The sequence below is a fragment of the Trachemys scripta genome, chromosome 8 (genome assembly GCF_013100865.1).
Source record: "Trachemys scripta elegans isolate TJP31775 chromosome 8, CAS_Tse_1.0, whole genome shotgun sequence".
NCBI lineage: Eukaryota > Metazoa > Chordata > Testudines > Emydidae > Trachemys > Trachemys scripta.
Window position 1 is genome coordinate 41,524,802 of NC_048305.1, and position 21,232 is coordinate 41,546,033.

A 21,232-nucleotide genomic window follows, 5' to 3' on the forward strand; every position below is an offset into this window, starting at 1 on the left:
CCTCTCAGAGGTGGATTTATCTACACTACAGTGGCACATCTGCAGCACCACAGCTGTGTCGCTGTAGCACAGATATACCATTAGAAGACGGCTTATAATGGAAGTCTGGTTGCAACCTTAACTATGGCATTACAACTCATAACTCAATACTTTGCCTGAGTATAGTGTCTTTCAGTCACCAATGCCTTGCAGAACAATTTAGATGGGCAGACTCGGGCCACAGCTACATTAAGGAAATTCACACGGACATGACTGACTATGCTGTATCACCAGTGCAACCCTCTAAAAAACAGACATTGCACCAGTGCAGCTTAAACTTGTAATTTACTGAGAGGACAGCCTCAGCATAGGCTGCTCTCTGCATGGGCACCTGGCAGGTTAGACAAACACCTGCCAGGAATGGTCTAGATCAGTCATTGCCAACCTTTTTAAGCACATTATCACTTTTTGAATTAAAGTGAAACCCAGGATCTACCCCGCCCCTTCTCCAAGACCCCACCTCACTCCCTCCACCCCACCCCATTGCTCACTCTCCCCCACCTGCACTCACTTTCACCATGCTGGGGCAGGGGGTTGAGGTACAGGCTCTGGGCTGGGGCCAAGGGGTTCAGAGAGGGAGGGGGCTCAGGGCACAAGCTCTGGGAGGGGGCTCAGGGCACAAGCTCTGGGAGGGGGCTCAGGCAGAGGATTGGGGTGCAGGAGAAGGCTTGGGGTGATGGCTCTGGGAATGGGCTCAGGGCTGGGCCAGGGTGCGGGGCTGCACTGGGCAGAGCTTAGCTCGGGTGGCAGTGCAGTGGAGCTAAGGCAGGTTCCCTGCCTGCCCTAGCTCCATGCTACTCCTGGACGCTGCCGGCACATCCCTGCAACTCAGGGCAGGGGGGGGAAGGGAGGGAAGAGAGAGAGAGAGAAGGAGAAGAGGAGGGGCTGAGGGGAGAGAAGTTGGCTCTGTGCACTGCCCATCCCTGCAGGGACTATGACCGCAGCTCCCATTGGCCGCAGTTCCCCATTCCCGGCCAATGGGAGCTACAGGGTCAGTGCCTGCAGGGGGGAGCAGTGCCTGGAGACCCCCTTTCCCTTCACCCCCTCCCTACCCAATAAAGGGATGTGCCAGCTGCTTCCAGGACCAGTGCTGGGCCAGTGCAGGCAGGGAGCTTGCCTCAGCCCTGCTGCGCCGCCAAACTTAGCAGCCCGAGACTGCGGTTGACTGGCAGAGGCTCTGCGATCAACCAGTCAATCACAATCTACCGATTGGTAACTACTGGTCTAGGTAATACTTAGTCCTGCCGTGAGTGCAGGGAACTGGACTAGATCACCTCTTGAGGTCCCTTCCAGTCCTATAATTCTATACCACTGCCAATTGCCTTCATCTAGGAAGGGCCAAGGCAGAGATTAGTTACCATGCCCAAGTTTACACAAAGGAAATAGAGCCAGGACCAGAACCTAGAACCCTCCCCCAGGCCCCTGCTGCAGGCAAACCAGACTACCATCAGGATGGACTGACAATGCAAACCCCTTACCATGGAATGACACACTTGGTACCATGCTGTTTTTCAGCCAGCTGCTGTAGTTTCAGGATGCGCTCTGCTTGGATCTGGAAGAGCGTTTTGTGGGATGGCAACCCCACATCATACATTCCCTTGGGATAAGAAACACCCAGTCTTGTCCCCTGTCCACCAGCTAGGAGGAGGACAGCTACTTTGCTCTGAGAAATCTGATGGAGACCTAAACAAGAAAAGAAAAAAAGAAAAAAGTGACTAAAAGCTTTCCCCCTGCAGAGGGGAAACCATGTGATGCCTTCCAGTTTATGAACAATATCATTGGAACCATAATCCTCCAGCACCCAAGCTGTCTGGCTTTAGGGAGGAAGGCAGCACAGCCAATCCCAGTTAAACAAAGACTCTCCGGTTATTGGTAGGGGGACAGGATGGTCTGAGGGAACGTGTACTGGCTCAGTCACAGCAAAGGAGCTCTGTCTGGAGAAGACAAGAATGAGCTTCAGAGCAGCCCCAACAGCACTAGACTAAGTTCTGGGCATGCGTGTGGTGTTTACCCCGCACCCTTCTTGAAAACAGCCAGCTCCTGTCCACCAGGATCACACCACTCCGCCCAGGAGTGGCCTTGCGGAGGGGCAGATAGATTATCCTTTGGGGGTACAGAAGCTCAGCTGGCAGTTTCATGTAGTAAATGTGCAGTTTCATGTAGTAAATGTGCAGGAAGGATCTTCAAATCATCCTGTTGCAGGAGTGTAATCCAGGCTCAGCCAAGTCTCTTTAGATTTCTATTTACCCCAAAATCATTGGGACTCTTAGTGCTGGGCTTCACAGAACCAGGAAGACAGTTGTCCTCACAACTCCCAGGTCTTGCAGAGATTACAAGGACAGCCTAGATCAGTGACACATGTGGCTCACTAGCCTGAGTGTCTCCTGCAGCTCTCAGTGTTTTAACAGGTGCTGCAGATTTAATTAACCAATCAGGATGCTTTTACTATGTTATTAACCAATTGTGTTAAAATACTTGGTCAGTCATTTTGTTGAGAACACACACACAGTGTAACTCCTGCTTAAAGTTGTCCCTGTTAACATGGTTTCGTTGCTGATCAATTAGGGAACATGCTCGTTTAAAGTTGCGCAATGCTCCCTTCTAATGTTGTTTGGCAGCCGCTTGCTTTATCCACTGCTTGCAGGAAGAGCAGCACATTGCAGCTAGCTGGTGGGGGCTTGGAACCAGGGTGGACTGGCAGCCCCCCTAAGTTCCCTGTGCAGCAGCTGCCCAGCAGACTAGCAATTGCTGCTGTCCCTCCCCGCACTGCCATGTGCTGCTCCTGCCCTCTGCCTTGAAGCTGCTCCCCGAGACTCCTGCTTGCTGTGCAGGGGAGGGGAGGAAGAGGGGGGCTAATGTCAAGGTGTCTCCCTCCCCCCTGCTCTTGCACCCTGCTTACCCCCATCTTCCATACAGCAGGGGGAGCACACAACAGAGGGAGCTTCGAGGCAGCAGCAGCTGCAGTCTCAAACTGATCTAATTAACAAGACAGTGTACTTAAAGGGGAAATCCACATCTCTCTCACATACACACAGTGTGTGCGTCTGTCTGCAATCCTCTCTCCCCTCCCTCCATTCCTGCTGCCTTGTAGACAGAGTTAATCCTTGAGGGCTCAGCCAATTGCTAGATCATTTAGCAGTAAGGCATTCCCTGGAAAATATCCCACCCTCTGACTCCTCCACCTCAACCAGGCTTCACAATCATCATCACGGTGTACCCAGTATTAAGTTTGTTGGTTTAAAACCTATACTGTGCATGTATATTTTATAGTCTTGTCTGGTGAAAAAAATTCCCTGGAACCTAACCCCCACATTTACATTAATTCTTATGGGGAAACTGGATTCACTTAACATAGTTTCACTTAAAGTCGCATTTTTCAGGAACATAACTACAATGCTAAGTGAGGAGTTACTGTGTGTGTATATATATATATATATCAAATATTCTTGATACTGTTTAAATATGACTATATAGTACTATAGTTAATGAATACACACTACTGTGGCTCTTTTGAGTAATGCTGATCACTAATTTAGCTCCTGAACCACTGATGTCAGAGTATCACTAGCCCAGACTAACCACATCATAAGGAGTGGTAAGAAGTGGCCAATCCAACATGTATTCAAAGTACTATACAAACATTAATTAACACTCAAATCCCTTGTGAGGTACATGGCTTTATCTTCATTTGGGATTTGCCCAAGGGCAGAAAGCAGGGAGGATGGGAGGGAAGTAGAGTCAAAAACAGAATTCCCAGACTCAGATTTCTAGCCCAGAACTTAATTCCCTAGACAATGCTGCCTGATCTAAGATAAATGCGGTCTGGCAAGTTAACACAGATAAGGAACCTGTGCATTCCTATTGCCTAACTGGCATTTCAGTTATGCACCCTTCTTGTTGCACCCGTGTAGATTTTTGTATTTAATAACCCACCCCTCGAATACTATATTACTTACAGAACTGAGTATGTAAGTTAAAAAAATAATCAAGATTGCACAGCTAACATGGAATTTTCCTATTTGAAAGTTTAGAAAGGAATTCAACAAACAAAAGGAAGACCGAAAGAAGGGAAAGAGTACCTATGTGTTGCATTAGAGAGAAGCATGGCCTAAACATAGGAATGAATGGGAGCCACAAATGCTGGAGTTCTAATCCCAGTTCCGCCAGCAGCTTGGGTAAATCTGTACCTCATTTTTCCCCCCGTCCATTCCCATATCCTAGGACACATGCTCTCATCTCAGAGGAGCTAGTATAAATGCTGTTTTGTAGGTGCATAGCAAAAGATACTCAGCATTTAAAGTACTAGAAGAATGCCAAGTGTTAGGAGTGCTAGGTTGTATGTGGGGCTAAGACATGAAGCAGTTATTCACAGAGGGTTTGTATATGCTAGATGTTACACAGCTAATGACAAGTTTCAGAGTAACAGCCGTGTTAGTCTGTATCTGCAAAAAGAAGAACAGGAGTACTTGTGGCACCTTAGAGACTAACAAATTTATTAGAGCATAAGCTTTCGTGGACTACAGCCCACTTCTTCGGATGCATATAGAATGGAACATATAATGAGGAGATATATATACACACATACAGAGAGCATAAAGTAAGACAACTCCCACCTGTTTATGCTCTCTGTATGTGTGTATATATATCTCCTCATTATATGTTCCATTCTATATGCATCCGAAGAAGTGGGCTGTAGTCCACGAAAGCTTATGCTCTAATAAATTTGTTAGTCTCTAAGGTGCCACAAGTACTCCTGTTCTTCTTTTTGCGGTTACACAGCTAGGCAGTTCTATCACAATAGCTTCAGCAACAGAATGTGCTCAGTTGTGTAGCATACATGGGTGGCTCTACTCCAAGAGTGAGAATTCAAGACAGTTCTGAACTTGTACAAAGAAGTGCACATCTTCAAGCAATGTCCAAGCAGTTGATGTGACAGACCAAAAGAATTTAAAGTTACAAATAACTGGACATTTAGGGATTTATATAGCACTGTTAAGAGTCTAGGTCTAAATTTTTTTTTGACTATGGGAGCCTAAATAGGTGCTTAAGGCACAGTAGTTATCAATAGGGTTTGTGGTGAAGGGTTCAACTTCAATGGGAGTTTCAATCTTCAGCACTTCATAAAATTTAACCAATTAATTAGGTGCCCACCCCAAGCACAAAGACATTGGCCCTTGGCTCTCTAACCGTGCCACAATGTAATTGAAGAGTTTGGGTTTCACCTGTTGTCACAAGACTCCAAACAATGGTAAAGGTAAAGTCAAATACATTTCAATTTAGAAAGCTATGCAATCATTTTTCAACCCAACAGTGACTGTTCTTCATGTAGTCCAGCCATTGCCTAAGCATATTATGATGTCTGCACCTGGATTTTCTATCTGCAAAAACGTTTGTCCCCTCTTCGCAAACAAAGTGGTTGGACCAATTCACAGAAGTTCATTTTCCAAGAAAGCTTTGGTTTCAGTCAAGTCAAATTTCAGCAAAAATGAAAACTTTTGCAAGAGTAAAAGCATTCAAATAAGGTAAAGCTGAAACAGTCAATTTTATGCAGCTAAGTTGTGCTCTTTCCAAACGGTCTACATTTACAGGACTGCTACCTAGAATAGTGCACAATAAAAAATCCACAATAGCTGGAAATTGTTTGACAATGCCATTTTCAGATCAGTAGCCCTCACTGAGGAATGTCCACTTAAGTTGGAGTTGTGTGTGAAGTTTTTTGCATGTAATTAGTGTCCAGATTCTCCTACCCTCCCAATGGAAAAAGTATGTCACCCTCTTGATACAGCTACCCCCAACCCCACTTTGGCCCAGAAGAGTTTAGAAAGTTGCAGGTTTCTGCAGACAGGCATTTATAATGAAAAGCCTTTTGCAACATTAGAGCTTTCTCCACCAGCAAAAGCTATGTGGTATGGCTGTTTTTTTCTGATAGCAAACAGCTGAGAGTTTACAATGAACCTCCAAAGGTCAAATGCTTCCTGGATAACTTCCTGCTTGGACTCATGCCTCAAATTTGTTTTAACCATCTGTTAAGGAATGGAACAAAGGGTGCCACACATATCGAGGTGCACTGGCAGGACACCATATGCATAGTAACTAGTAGGTCAGTGCAAAGCTTAGTAGTCTGTTCAGTTATGCTCTCCCCACTTTACCCAGCCACACCATAGTGTCATACCGAGAGAGCAAATAAAACAAGCAGGGCCATTGTGTTTCGATACATTAATGCCAACTCTTTTATGGCACATTCCATCGGTCAATCCGAAAGCGTTGCAAAGGTGGTCAGTATCACAGTCCTCCTGTTACAGATAGGGATATGGAGGCACAGAGAGGGAAATCAATGCACCAAAAATCACCCAGCAGCAGAGCTGGGACCAAAACTCAGCTCCCTCAAGTCTCAGTGAAGTGCTCTACCCACTACATTTAAGTGTAAGCTTTATCCTTCTATTACTGTTACATAGCAGCTACAAGACTCATTTCACAATCACGCCTGCTGTCTCTTTATCTAAGCTATCATTCCAATCCTAGCCTTACTAGGGATGTCTACATTCTCGGATATGCAGTGTTAATGCTGCCTTTCACATGGAACTGCAGTATTTGGAGGCAGCAGATCTTGGGGCTTGGCTACACTTGTGAGTTAGCGTGCATTAAAGCAGCCGCGGGCACCCTAGCTCACTACCTGTCCACACTGGCAAGGCCCATACAGCGCTCTGACTCCAGGCCTAGAGCACTCCTGGTACTCCACCTCGGCGAGAAGATTAACACTTGGTGCGCATTGGCTGAAACACCCGGGCGTCAGTGTGTTGCATTACTGCGCTCTGATCAGCCTCCAGAAGCGTCCCATAATCCCCTTAAGTCAAGTGGCCACTCCGGTCATTGTTTTGGAATCACTGCAGGCATGCCAATATGCCCTTTGAAAGCTCCATTTCTGACAGCCGGCATGCTTATCTACTCTGAGACAAAGCAACCATTACTATGGAATGCTGTGTGTGAGAGAGAAGCGGTGGCAGGGGGAAGAGTGTGTCTGTTGCTATCTGAACTTACAAGACAGCATGCCAACATGCTCTCAGCCCCCCAAAAACCCACTCTCCCCCCACATACATACAACACACTCCCTGTCACACTCCACTCCACCCCACCCCCCTCATTTGAAAAGCATGTTGCAGCCACTTGCATGCTGGGATAGCTACCACAATGCACTGCTCTCTGTGGCCATTGCAAGAGCTACTAATGTGGCCACGCCAGTGCACTTGCAGCTGTCAGTGTGGACAGATTGCAGCACTTCCCCTACTGCGTGCGACGAAGGCAGGTTTAACTCAAAGCGCTCTACATCTCCAAGTGTACCCATGCCCTAAGCTAACACTACAACTCTGCTTCCATTATAACCCTCTCCCAGTTTTCAAACACCACTTCCAGGAGGTTCTGTTGTGGCTAAGATATTACACGCCTGGACTCCGTCCACAGTGATTTGTCTTCCACTGAGCCACATCCATATGCCAGCTTGCATTACTGATGAGGGGGAAGGATCATTAGTATTTACCCCTCCTTTACAGCACAATGTTCTTCACTTCAGCTGGGTTTGATGTTTGTGCGCAAATGTGAAGCGCCACAAGCACCTGACTGGCCCTCATGGAGGAACAGCCACTGGAACAAGTTTAAACATATTTATGTTAATGAAATCTAAAGCTGAGAATTTAAAGAAAGAGGCTTGTGCCCAGCTTTTCAGGCCCCAGGGTCTGTCATTGTTCACAGAGCAGCACTCGGGAGAAGGGCTCCCAGGCACGGAGGTTGGATTTCCCGAGATGCTTAGTGAAGGGCTGTTAGAGCTGAGCGTGCCCAGGGAATTCCCGAACAGCTTGCCACCACTGGCCGCCCGGCTCAGCTGGCCTCCGCACTGCTAAGGCTAGGGTGACCAGACAGCAAATGTGAAAAATCGAGACAGGAAGGAAGGGGGGGGGGGGGCAATAGGAACCTACATAAGGAAAAGACTCAAAAATCGGGACTGTCCCTGTAAAAACAGGACATCTGGTCACAATAGCTCGGGGCCTATTGGAACGCAGAGGAGACCCCGGGCTCAGCCGGAGGCTAACGGGGGAGGCCCGCTAGTGTATGGTCGGGCAGTAACACAGCAGGGACAGCAGAGCCCACCACCCCCAAGGGCTGAGAGCAGTGGCATCCGAAGGGGCTCCCTCCCGCCAGGGACCTCGCCAGACGCTAAGCGGCGCCCAGAGGCGGGGAGCCAACCTAGCCCCAACCCGTACCTTCGCGCTCCCACTCGGGGAGCTGGTCCGCGTCTCGGATGACGCTGCCCAGCACGGCCCGCGGCAGCGCCTCCATCCGCCCGTCCACCTTGTCGCGGTCGGCCGCGTCCGCCCCCTCCATGGCCCGACGGAAGCAGACGCCCAGCGCCTCGCAGTCCAGTCTCTGCAGCTCCTCGCACAGCGCCCGCCGCTCCGCGCCGCCCAGCTCGGCCCAGAAGCGCAGCAGGTGGCCCTGCCCGGCCGTGGCCAGCCGGCGGCGCAGCACCTCGGGCTCCATGGGCAGTGAGCGTCGCCCAGACCCGGGCAGCCCCAGCCCGAGAACCAACGGCGCCGCTCACGGCTCCCAACCCGCATGCACCCGGCCCACGAGCCCGACTGCTGCCCAGCTTCCGCTCCCCCAGACCTGAGCACACCCCCCGCTACCGCGCTCATATAGGCGGCTAAGCCCCGCCCCTCACGGCCACCAATCGCTGCGCTCAGGGGCGGACCACTTCGCCGTGTCCGCCAGGGCCACGACGCGCCCACTGACCCTGACTTCACATTCGGCGGCGGGGACGCGTCCTAATGGCTGAGAGCCCACGAGGGGCGGGGTCACAGCCACCTCCGCCCACTCTCTTCCTGGGGCACGTGGCAGGCCCTAGCGTATGCGGAAGGGAGCCACTGCTGTCTTCTGCTAACTCCGCAGCTGTTTGCCATGGTGATGTTTGTGATGTCACATACACTCAACGTCGCCGACTCGCGGGCTAAACAAAGGCTTTCTCCCAACCCCGCCTCCCCTCCCCTCCAGCACCTCTCCGTGCTACTACCTAACCCCTCCCCCCTCCAGCCCTTCCCCCCAGCACTGCTCCCTGCTCCCACCCAATCCCTCCTGCTTCCACTTCCCTCCCCCCCACCTCGCTCCCTGCTCCCATCCAACTCCTCCCCTCCAGCACCGCTTCCTGCCCCACCCAACCCTTCCCCCTCCACTCCCCTCCCCCCCACTCACCTTCCCCACAGCACTGCTCCCACGGCACCGCTCCCTACCCCACCCAACCCCTACCCCTTCCACTCCCCTCCCCCACAGCACCGCTCCCTGCTCCCACCCAACCCTTCCTGCCTCCACTCCCCTTCCCCACCCAACCCCTCCCCCTCCATTCCCCCATAGCACTGCTCCCTGCCCCCACCCAACCCCTTCCTCCTCCACTCGCAGTCCCCCACAGCACTGCTCTCACCCAAACCCTTCCCGCTCCACAGCACTGCTCCCTGCCCCCACCCCACCCCTAAAGCAGCACTCAAGGACAATAAGGCCGTTGCGCAGAAACTAAATTAATTCTTTGCATCCATCTTCACAGCTGAGGATGTGAGGGAAATTCCCAAACCTGAGGTATTCTCTTTAGGTGACAAATCTGAGGAACTGGCCCAGATAGAGGCCATTAGAGGAGTGTGATGATGTGGCTCTGATGGGACCCAACTGAGAGTGCCAATTCAGGACAAATTGCTAAAAACAGGACAGTTACAGCCCAAGGCTGGGGTTTTTCTGCCTCTAAGGCAAACCAAACCAGCCAGACTAAGAGGACTTCGGTCTCACCCCACTGGCTAACCACAAGTCACACAAGCAATTCCCTAAGACACTCCAGTTTCCCAGTATCACCACCAGTGCCACTCGTTATGGGGACAAATGGTTATGAAAACCAATACTCCAATAAAAGAAAAAGGTTCTCCTGATCCCATAAGACCAAGCCCCAGACCCAGGTCAATATACAAATCAGATCTTACCACAAATCACGCTGTTGCCAATCCTTTAGAATCTAAAGGTTTATTCATAAAAGGAAAAAGATATAGATGAGAGTTAGAATTGGTTAAATGGGATCGATTACATACAGTAATGGCACAGTTCTTGGTTCAGGCTTGCAGCAGAGATAGAATAAACTGCAGTTCAAATCAAGTCTCTGGAATACATCCCCAGCTGGATGGGTCATCAGTCCTCGGTGTAGAGTTTCTGTTTGTAGCGAAGTCCCTCCAGAGGTAAGAAGCAGGATTGAAGACAAAATGGAGATGAGGCATCAGCCTTATATAGTCTTTTCCAGGTGTAAGAACACCTCTTTGTTCTCACTGTGGAAAATTACAGCAAAATGGAGTCTGGAGTCACATGGGCCAGTTCCTGCATACTTTGCTGAGTCTCAAGGCATATTTGCCTTCTCTGAATGGGTTCATTGTATAGCTGATAGTCCTTAATAGGCCATCAAGCAGGCTAGGCAGAGCTGACACCAACTTGTCTGGAGTGTCACCCAGAAGCATAGCATAAGTTTGAAATACAGACAGTATAGAGCCAATATTCATAACTTCAACTACAAAATTGATACACACATATAGACAGCATAATCATAACCAGCAAACCATAACCTTGTCTTAGACCCCCTTTGTACAAGATTTGGGTGCCACTACAGGACCTTGGTTGCAACAATGATCTATATGGTCCCTGATTATATCAATAACGTCACAAGAAGGTTTGGAACAAATTGATAAACTAAACAGTAATAAGTCACGAGGACCAGATGGTATTCACCCAAGAGTTTTGAAGGAATTCAAATGTGAAACTGCAGAACTAGTAACTGTAGTCTGTAACCTATCATTTAAATCAGCTTCTGAACCAAATGACTGGAGGATAGCTAATGTGATGCCAATTTTATAAAAATGGCTCATAGATTAACATAATTTGTTGGAGAAGAGTAAACGTGGTTTTTGTAAAGGGAAATCATGCCTCACCAATCTACTAGAACTCTTTGAGGGGATCAGCAAGCATGTGGATAAGGGTGATCCAGTGGACATAGTGTACTTAGATTTTCAGAAAGCCTTTGACAAGGTCCCTCATCAAAGGCTCTTAAGCAAAGTAAGCTCTCATGGGATAACAGGGAAGGTCCTCTCATAGATTGGTAACTGGTTAAAAGATAGAAAACAAAGGGTAAGAATAAATTGTCAGTTTTCAGAATGGAGAGAGGGGGTCTGTACTGCACTGGGACCAGTCCTATTCAACATATTCATAAATGATCTGGAAAAAGGAGTAAACAGTGAGGTGGCAAAATTTGCAGATGATACAAAACTATTCAAGATAGTTAAGTCCAAAGCAGACTGCGAAGAGCTACAAAAGGATCTTGCAAAGCTGGGTGACTAGGCAACAAAATGGCAGATGAAATCCAATGTTGATAAATGCAAAGTAATACACATTGGAAAACATAATCCCAACTATACGTATAAAATGATGGGGTCTAAATTAGCTGTTACCACTCAAGAAAGAGATCTTGGAGTCATTGAGGGTAGTTCTCTGAAAACATCCACTCAATGTGCAGCAGCAGTAAAAAAAAAGCTAACAGAATGTTGGGAATCATTAAGAAAGGGATAGATACATACTGCAGATGTGCCCCTTCCCCCCCACACCCTTTCAAAAAATATATATTTGAATTGGAAAAGGTTCAGAAAAGGGCAACAAAAATTATTAGGGGTATGGAACAGCTTCCGTATAAGGAGAGATTAATAAGACTGGGACTTTTCAGCTCAGAAAGGAGATGACTAAGGGGGAATATGATAGAGATCTATAAAATCATGAGTGGTGGTGGAGAAAGTAAATGCAGATGTGTTACTCTATTTACTGTAACTCTTGTTCTGCTTCATTCTCCCCCGGTCTGCTTATGGCATGTTTGACCTTACACTGTGAGTCTTTGGGGACCGGACCAATTCTTCACGTGGACAGTACCTTGCACACTTTGGGCATTCAGACAGAACTGACCACCCACTATGAATTCAGCATTTCTGAGGCAGAGGGCACAGCCAATGGTTCCTGTCAAACAGCCTCCTTGCCATGGTATAGGATTACATTTAATCCAGCCACCAGGCTACAGAGTTTGGACCTGGGTTTTTCATTCTGGTCCGACTCTAATTCAGACTATCGCAGCCAAGGAACCTGGGTGAGTTCAGTCAGGGAGAGGGCGGAGGCGTCTGTGTCATGAATGAGCCATCTACAGCAGTGATCTCAGGGGAAGGATGGGTGGGGCCCTGCAATGTGCATAGCTACAAGCAGCTATGTAACAAACAAACCCCACCGCAGCCCAGTTCCTGGCAGGGGTGTGCAGCCAGTCTGGGTGTGCGGTCACACCCTGTCACTGTTGGCCTGTGCCATTCCACCCAGTCCCTGCCCTTCAGCTTCGCCACACAACCATTTCATATCCTGCCCCAACACTTCATTCTTATTCACCCCCACATCCCACAGCCCAGCATTTAGTAGTTAGCCCCTGCACCACCCCTGAATTTTCTGCCTCCTAACCTTTAGAAGTTGCCCCCTCTTTCTCCATCCTGCAATGTAGGGGTTGGGGGTTCCTGGAGAGTTCCTTCTTCCACAGGCATCTAGCTCCCTTGTCCCCATCAAAATGGTCACAAGTGTTGGCCAGGGGGCAGCTGCAGAGATGGCAAGAATACCCATGTCCCTGGGGGTGGCAGCACACAGAAGCATTCCCAGCCCTGTAGTGCCAGTGGAGCACTAGCTACTCCATGTGCTGAAGAAACAGGAAACTCAAGATGTCCAGGAGCTCTGGTGGCTGCCCTTTCACAGGAGGTGGAGGCATGGGAAAGGACAACCAATGGGGCGGTCTGTTCCCCACACCCATAGAGGGGTCTGAATATGGAGAAAGATCCTAGAGTGAGCAGAGCTGCAGCTTGCCCTTAGAGGGAGAATGGTGTCCGTTCTGTTTGTTGCTGCAAACTCTAAGATGCTGCTCTGAAAAGTTAGTCCCACTGCCAGTGCAAGACTGTGCTTGTGCTGTTAATTACACCCAGAAAAACTATATGAAAAGCATGTTAAAGTTGCAAATATTATGTGACCATACTAGGCACAGGGTTGCACACAGAGCCCTATTTCTGGCATTTCTTAACTTTTGATGGCTTCACTTTGCAACACTGTGGGGATGGCGCATGCCCACTCCAGTCAGCATGTAGGAGCTGTGAGGGGATGGAGCACACTCAGTGCAGACGGACTCCTCAGAGAAGAGAGGCTTTTTAGACACTAACAAACTTCTACTGAGCACGAGAGAACAGAGATTTTCAGGAGCTTCTCACCATAAATCACTGTAAGAATTTTATAACATGGGCAAAGCAAGGTACTTTCCCCTAATTTCATTCTCAGAAATGCCTGAACAATTCCACTGACAGTCAAAAAAAAAAAAAAAAAAAGTCAGCCTAAGGCAGGATCCCAGCATGGGAAATTTCAGTCCAAACACTTACAGTTTGGCCAAAGTCATAAGCAAATGAAAACAGGGTCTTATAATGGAAAATGTCAGGCAACCTTAACTATAGGTTTCAGAGTAGCAGCCATGTTAGTCTGTATCTGCAAAAAGAACAGGAGTACTTGTGGCACCTTAGAGACTAACAAATTTATTTGAGCATAAGCTGAAAAGAGCCATGGACAGCAGTCAAGGCTGGGGTGGGTCTGAAAGTAGAGCTGCACGGAGGCTGGGGTCGGGAGCACAGCTGGGGACGCGGCTGCCGATGGGACAGAGCAAAGCTGGGGCCAGGGAGAGGCTGGGTGGTGCTCCCTCCCTGTTTTCCAGAGGATCTGGTCCAGGCCCCACCACGTTCCCCTGAAAGTTCCTCCATGAGAGAACTGGCGGTTAAAGCATCATCCCTTCAGGCTAGCCCAGAGCACAGCCAAGCTGTAGTGAACCATCCCTCCAGCCTCCTTCATCAGACTCCAGGTGAGCCCTGATGCATTCCAGCAGCCAGCTCTCACACCCTCCCCCTCCACCTCACACCTTCCCAGGCCTTTGTTCTCCAGCTGGGGAAAGTTGCTCAGCCTCTGTGCAGAGAGGTGGGGAGATCCAAATACCTCTGGTTCGTTGGATGCTAGGTATCAATGTCCAGGCAACCGATTTGCCATGGTTTTCTCTGATGCTCCACTGATATGGAGCCTAAGGCCCTGACAGATAGGTGACACTCATACCCATGTATCTTAGCCTCCCATAAGCAAACAGTCCTTTTCCACCCCCACTGTGTTACAATGCAGCATATCAGGGAAATTGGGGGAGACTCCCACATCTGGTCTCTCTCCGGGGATCACCATGGCTTCTCAGGCAAGGTGCGGACCCCTGCACTGACCTGAGTGGGGTACAGCCTCATGGGCTGATGGGTGCGGTTCAGACCTCTCACTGGCAGCACCCCTTTCCTGACAGTTATCAGGCTGCAGGCCACCACAGTCGGGTTTTCATGGGGCCAGGCTATGGCTCCACGTGGGCCTTGCTTCCATGCCAATCTCTTGTCTTGCATGGGAGGACGGTCTTGGTGTTCTGTCCTATCCACAGAGGGCAGGCGTCTCGGCTCTGAGCCTGTCCCATCTCACTGTGCATGCTGGCATCTGCCCCCTTCCCCCCCCGTGGGCGTCGCCAAGGTTCATGAGCCTGTAGCAGTTTGTCACGGCCGTGCTGGAGCACAACCTGGGTCAGAGCATGGCTACCCAGGTCACCACGCTCCCATGTTGGTGAAGCAGCTTGGAGCCAGCTGTACGTACCCTAATAAGGGTTGCTGAGCCAGTTCCCAGCAGCTAGCTGGCTCCAGCTCTTGGGAGGGTTCAATAAGTCCTGTGGCCACCAGCGCTGGCAGAATGTCCTTTTCTGGACAGTCTTCACCTGGGAACTGGTCTCCACTGGGGCAGCCGGCCACATAGCGCTGAGGACGATGGTAACCATTGGGCACTTGCTGATGGATCTAGACCATTCCCAGTCAGGCCTTGAACCTAGTGGCTATCCCTGGAGTTCAGTCCTATGCCCTAAGAATCCCCCTCTTTAAAGCCACCCTCCATTGGGAGCACCCCCTTGTGCTGTGGCTGGCATCCCGCATTCCCAGCAGAGGTGCTGGCCATCCTGAGCAAACTGATTGTTGGCCCTTCACCCTGGACTGCCTCAGGCCAGTCTCTGCAGCTTCATCTCTAGCTGTGTGCTCAGACCCTCCATGTGTCTGGACAACTCAGCCAGCCGTTCCCTTGGGCCAGTCCTGGGGGAGTGGAGGAGGTGGCACCCAGTTCCAATCCAGAAAGCTGAGCCACTTGCTGCCAGGCTGCCTTGGGGCTGGGGGAGATGTGGTGGGTCTCTCTGGGAAACGTCAGCCCTTCCCCAACTGGCTCCCAAGGGTTACATGCAAGTAACCCAAGCTCAGCAGGGGGGTGGCTGCCCAGCCCTGGCTCTCAGAAGCCTGCGACCCAACTCCAAGCTCGTATCAGGCTGTGGGACCCCCCGGGAGCGCACCAGGGTCACAGGCCTGCCTGCTCATCTCCACGCCAGGCCCTGGGCCAGGGAGGTGTTGCAGCAGAGGCTCCCTTGGAGCTGACTAGCAAAGGCCCCGTGTGTCTTGGTAGATGTTTGGGCCCGAGCAAAAGGGTCTCACTTGTTCCAGGGGACCAGGGGCCCATAAATCCAATCTGGCCACTTACAAATATTTGCGGTGGTGGGCATCTGGTCAGCAGGCCAGGTCTGCACCGCACCAGGGCAGCTCCTCCATTCGTTTTGTCTCTGAATCTCCCAGGCTGATCCCCTAGGTGTGGCGCTGGCAGGATGGGGTGGGGGTCTGGGCTGGAATGGGAGAGTCCGTCTGTGCCCCTGTGCCCCTCCGTCTGTGCCTCTGCCATGGTCCCCAGGGATCCCTGTTTGTGTCATTCCTTGTCAGAGGGAGACTCCCAGATCGTAGCCATGCACCTTGGCACACACACCAGCCCTCCCTTCCAGCCAACCGAGGGACAAGCACCTCCCTGGTCCCCAACCGAGGGACAAGCACCTCCCTCATCAGACCCAGGGCAGGATCTCTGGCAGGGGCTACAGCTTCCCGTGCCCTAGCACAGCATGCAACAAAACAGTCCCCCCCGCATGCCTGGCTAGACACACATCAACTCTGCCCCGCACCAGTGTGATCCCTCCCCCACTGGGTCAGTCTAACTTGTCTGTGCTCTGCTCTGGTTCTAGCATGTGGTATGAGCGCAGGGTAGTGGGTGGGTGACATGCTCTCAGCTCCTATGAGCTCCAGGCTGGGTCTCCTTCGCCAGCGGCTGGTTCTCTAAGGGTATGTCTACACTACGAAATTAGTTCGAATTTATAGAAGCCGGTTTTATTGAAATCGGTTGTATACAGCCGATTGTGTGTGTCCCCACATAAAATGCTCTAGGTGCTCTAGTCGGCGGACCGCGTCCACAGTACGAGGCTAGCGTCGACTTCCGGAGCATTGCACTATGGGTAGCTATCCCACAGCTATCCCACAGTTCCCGCAGTCTCCGCCGCCCCTTGGAATTCTGGGTTGAGATCCCAATGCCCGGATGATGCAAAACAGTGTCGTGGGCGGTTCTGGGTACATGTCGTCAGGTCCCTCCCCCCCTGTCACAGCAACGGCAGACAATAGATTCGCGCCTTTTTACCTGGGTTACCTGTGCAGACAACATACCACGGCAAGCATGGAGCCGCTCAGCTCAGCTGAGCTCACCGTCACCATATATCCTCTGGGTGCCGGCAGACGTGGGACTGCATTGCTACACAGCAGCAGCTGCTAACTGCCTTTTGGCGGTAGACGGTGTAGTAGACTGGTAGCCTTCATCGGCGATCTGGGTGCTGGCAGCTGTGGGGCTGCATTGCACCAGCCCCTTGCCTTTTGGCAGTAGATGGTGTATTACGACTGTTAACCGTCCTATTACAAGTTGGGTCATCGCACATTAGCAGAGTCTTCCCCGAGCAGCAGATCGTGCAATAGGCCTGAAGACCATCGTCATACACTAACTGCCAAGCACCCAGAAAGATGCCGAGGGCTATCAGTCACGCTGCACCGTCGTCTTAAGATGTAAAAAATAGATTTGCTCTGTATTCATTTGCTTCCCCCTCCCTCCGTCAAATCAACGGCCTGCTAAACCCAGGGTTTTCAGTTTAATCTTTGGGGGGACCATTCTGTGTGACAGTTGTTTGTGTTTCTCCCTGATGCACAGCCACCGTTCTTGATTTTAATTCCCTGTACCTGTACGCCATGTCGTCACTCGGCCCGCCCTCCCTCCTTCCGCTAGTCCGTCAGATACTACTTTCGCGCCTTTTCTTTGAATTCTGGGTTGAGATCCCAATGCCCGGATGATGCAAAACAGTGTTGCGGGCGGTTCTGGGTACATGTCGTCAGGCCCCTCCCCCCCGTCACAGCAACGGCAGACAATAGATTCGCGCCTTTTTACCTGGGTTACCTGTGCAGACAACATACCACGGCAAGCATGGAGCCCGCTCAGCTCAGCTGAGCTCACCGTCACCATATGTCCTCTGGGTGCCGGCAGACGTGGGACTGCATTGCTACACAGCAGCAGCTGCTAACTGCCTTTTGGTGGTAGACGGTGGTATATTATGACTGGTACCCATCGTCGTCGTACTGGAGTGGCTGTCAATCATGGCCACCTGGGCAGACATGCTACTGTTTCGATGATGATGGCTACCAGTTGTAGTATACTATTTTCTGCCAATTGCCCAGTATTGTCTGCTAAGCACCCAGAAGAGGCCGAAGGCGATGCTGGGTGCTGGCGGACGTGGGGCTGCATTGCTACACAGCAGCAGCCCCTTGCCTTTTGGCAGACGATGGTATATTATGATTGGTATCAGTCATCATCATACTGGAGAGGCTATCACTCATGCTGCACCGTCGGCTGCTAGTTTAAGATGTAAAAAATAGATTTGTTCTGTATTCATTTGCTTCCCCTTCCTCCGTGAAATCAACGGCCTGCTAAGCCCAGGGTTTTCAGTTTAATCTTTGGGGGGACCATTCTGTGTGACAGTTGTTTGTGTTTTTCCCTGATGCACAGCCACCCTTCTTGATTTTAATTCCCTGTTCCTGTACCTGTACGCCATGTCGTCACTCGGCCCTCCCTCCTTCTCCTGGTCCATCAGATACTAGTTTCGCGCCTTTTTTCTGACCAGGCGCCATAGCTAGCACTGGGATCCCGCTCAGATCACCGCGGCAATTATGAGCACTATGAACACCACGCGCATTGTCCTGGAGTATATGCAGAGCCAGGACATGCCAAGGCGAAACCCGGACCACCCGAGGAGGCGATTGCAGCGCGGCGAAGAGAGTGATGAGGAAATTGACATGGACATAGACCTCTCACAAGGCACAGGCCCCAGCAATGTGGAAATCATGGTGTCACTGGGGCAGGTTTCTTGCCGTGGAACGCCGATTCTGGGCCCGGGAAACAAGCACAGACTGGTGGGACCGCATCGTGCTGCAGGTATGGGACAATTCCCAGTGGCTGCGAAACTTTCGCATGCGTAAGGGCACTTTCATGGAACTTTGTGACTTGCTTTCCCCTGCCCTGAAACGCCAGGATACCAAGATGAGAGCAGCCCTCACAGTTGAGAAGCGAGTGGCGATAGCCCTGTGGAAGCTTGCAACGCCAGACAGCTACCGGTCAGTCGGGAATCAATTTGGAGTGGGCAAATCTACGGTGGGGGCTGCTGTGATCCAATTTGCCAGGGCAATGAAAGACCTGGTGATATCAAGGGTAGTGACTCTGGGCAACGTGCAGTCAATAGTGGATGGTTTTGCTGAAATGGGATTCCCAAACTGTGGCGGGGCCATAGACGGAACCCATATCCCTATCTTGTCACCGGAGCACCAAGCCACTGACTACGTAAACCGCAAGGGGTACTTTTCAATGCTGCTGCAAGCCCTGGTGGATCACAAGGGCTTCACCAACATCAACGTGGGATGGCCGGGAAAGGTACATGATGCTCGCGTCTTCAGGAACTCTGCTCTGTTTCGAAAGCTGGAGGAAGGGACTTTCTTCCCGGACCAGAAAGTAACCGTTGGGGATGTTGAAATGCCTATCGTGATCCTTGGGGACCCAGCCTACCCCTTAATGCCATGGCTCATGAAGCCGTACACAGGCAGCCTGGATAGGAGTCAGGACCTGTTCAACTACAGGCTGAGCAAGTGCCGAATGGTGGTGGAATGTGCATTTGGACGTTTAAAAGCGCGCTGGCGCAGCTTACTGACTCGCTCAGACCTCAGCGAAAAGAATATCCCCATTGTTATTGCTGCTTGCTGTGCGCTCCACAATATCTGTGAGAGTAAGGGGGAGACCTTTATGGCGGGGTGGGAGGTTGAGGCAACTCGCCTGGCCGCTGATTACGCACAGCTAGACACCAGGGCGGTTAGAGGAGCACAGCAGGGCGCGGTGCGCATCAGAGAAGCTTTGAAAACGAGTTTTGTGACTGGCCAGGCTACTGTGTGAAACTTCTGTTTGTTTCTCCTTGATGAACCCTCCAAACCACCCCCCCCCCCGACCCGGTTCACTCTACTTCCCTGTAAATCAACCACCCCATCCCACCCTCCCCTCCCCAATTCGAGCACCGCTTGCAGAGGCAATAAAGTCATTGTTTTTTCACATTCATGCATTCTTTATTAGTTCCTCACAGAAGTAGGGGGATAATTGCCAAGGTAGCCTGGGATGGGTGGGGGAGGAGGGATGGAAAAGGACACACTGCATTTTAAAACTTTAACTCTTATTGAAGGCCAGCCTTCTGATGATTGGGCGATCATCTGGGGTGGAGTGACTGGGTGGACGGAGGCCCCCCCACCGTGTTCTTGGGCGTCTTGGTGAGGAGGCTATGGAACTTGGGGAGGAGGGCTGTTGGTTACACAGGGGCTGTAGCGGCGGTCTCTGCTCCTGCTGCCTTTCCTGCAGCTCAACCATACGCTCGAGCATATCAGTTTGATGCTCCAGCAGACGGAGCATTGACTCTTGCCGTCTGTCTGCAAGCTGACACCACCTATCGTCTTCAGCCCGCCACTTGCTCTTTTCATCCCGCCATTCAGCCCGCCACCTCTCCTCTCGTTCATATTGTGCTTTTCTCATGTCCGACATTGACTGCCTCCACGCATTCTGCTGTGCTCTATCAGCGTGGGAGGACATCTGCAGCTCCGTGAACATATCGTCCCTTGTCCTACGTTTTCTCTTTCTAATGTTCACTAGCCTCTGCGAAGGAGAAACATTTGCAGCTGGTGGAGGAGAAGGGAGAGGTGGTTAAAAAAGACACATTTTAGAGAACAATGGGTACACTCTTTCATTACAAAGTCGCATATTTCGGCTTGCAGGCAGCCATGGTAGGCCACAGTGTTTTGGGTTTTTTAACCTTCTTAATATGCGGGAAAGGTTGCAAACAGCAGCGCATTTCCCATATCAAGGATGAATTGGGTTGTCCATTTAAAATGGGTTTTCAATGTAAAAGGAGGGGCTGCGGTTTCCCGGTTAACATGCGGCACAAACACAAGTAAACCACCCCCAACACACACACACACGATTCTCTGGGATGATCACTTCACCCCTCCCCTCCACCGCGTGGTTAACAGCGGGGAACATTTCTGTTCAGAAGAGCAGGAACGGGCGCCTCTGAATGTCCCCTTAATAAAATCACCCCATTTCAACCAGGTGACCGTGAATGATATCACTCTCCTGAGGATAACAAAGAGAGATAAGGAATGGATATTGTCTGTATGCCAGCAAACACCGGGACCATACGCTGCCATGCTTTGTTATGCAATGATTCCAGACTACGTGCTACTGGCCTGGTGTGGTAAAGTGTCCTACCATGGCGGACGGGATAAGGCAGCCCTCCCCAGAAACCTTTTGCAAACGCTTTGGGAGTACATAAAGGAGAGCTTTCTGGAGATGTCCCTGGAGGATTTCCGCTCCATCCCCATACACGTTAACAGACTTTTCCAGTAGATGTACTGGCCGCGATTGCCAGGGCAAATTAATTATTAAACACGCTTGCTTTTAAACCATGTGTAATGTTTACAAATATTTACAAAGGTACACTCACCAGAGGTCTCCTGTGTGCCCTGAGGGTCTTGGGTGAGTTCGGGGGTTACTGGTTCCAGGTCCAGGGTCACAAACATATCCTGGCTGTTGG

The 21,232-nt window shown here is 50.7% G+C and overlaps 1 protein-coding gene across 5 annotated transcripts in view; it reads right to left on the reverse strand.

Annotated features, from left to right (window-relative positions):
* Positions 1-8,718, reverse strand: part of UAP1 (UDP-N-acetylglucosamine pyrophosphorylase 1) — a 42,209-nt gene extending 33,491 nt beyond the window's left edge. For 2 of the 5 annotated variants that reach the window (XM_034778196.1, XM_034778193.1), the window contains exons 1-2: positions 8,295-8,716; positions 1,518-1,722 (exon numbers count right to left, since the gene is read on the reverse strand). In XM_034778196.1, the coding sequence (XP_034634087.1) occupies positions 1,518-1,722; positions 8,295-8,571 (482 nt within the window). In that variant the 5' untranslated portion in view covers positions 8,572-8,716. Of the gene's footprint in view, positions 1-1,517; positions 1,723-8,294 lie in introns of all 5 variants that reach the window. The other 3 variants (XR_004646739.1, XM_034778194.1, XM_034778195.1) reach the window with 3 other exon arrangements.
* Positions 8,719-21,232: the final 12,514 nt, after the last annotated feature.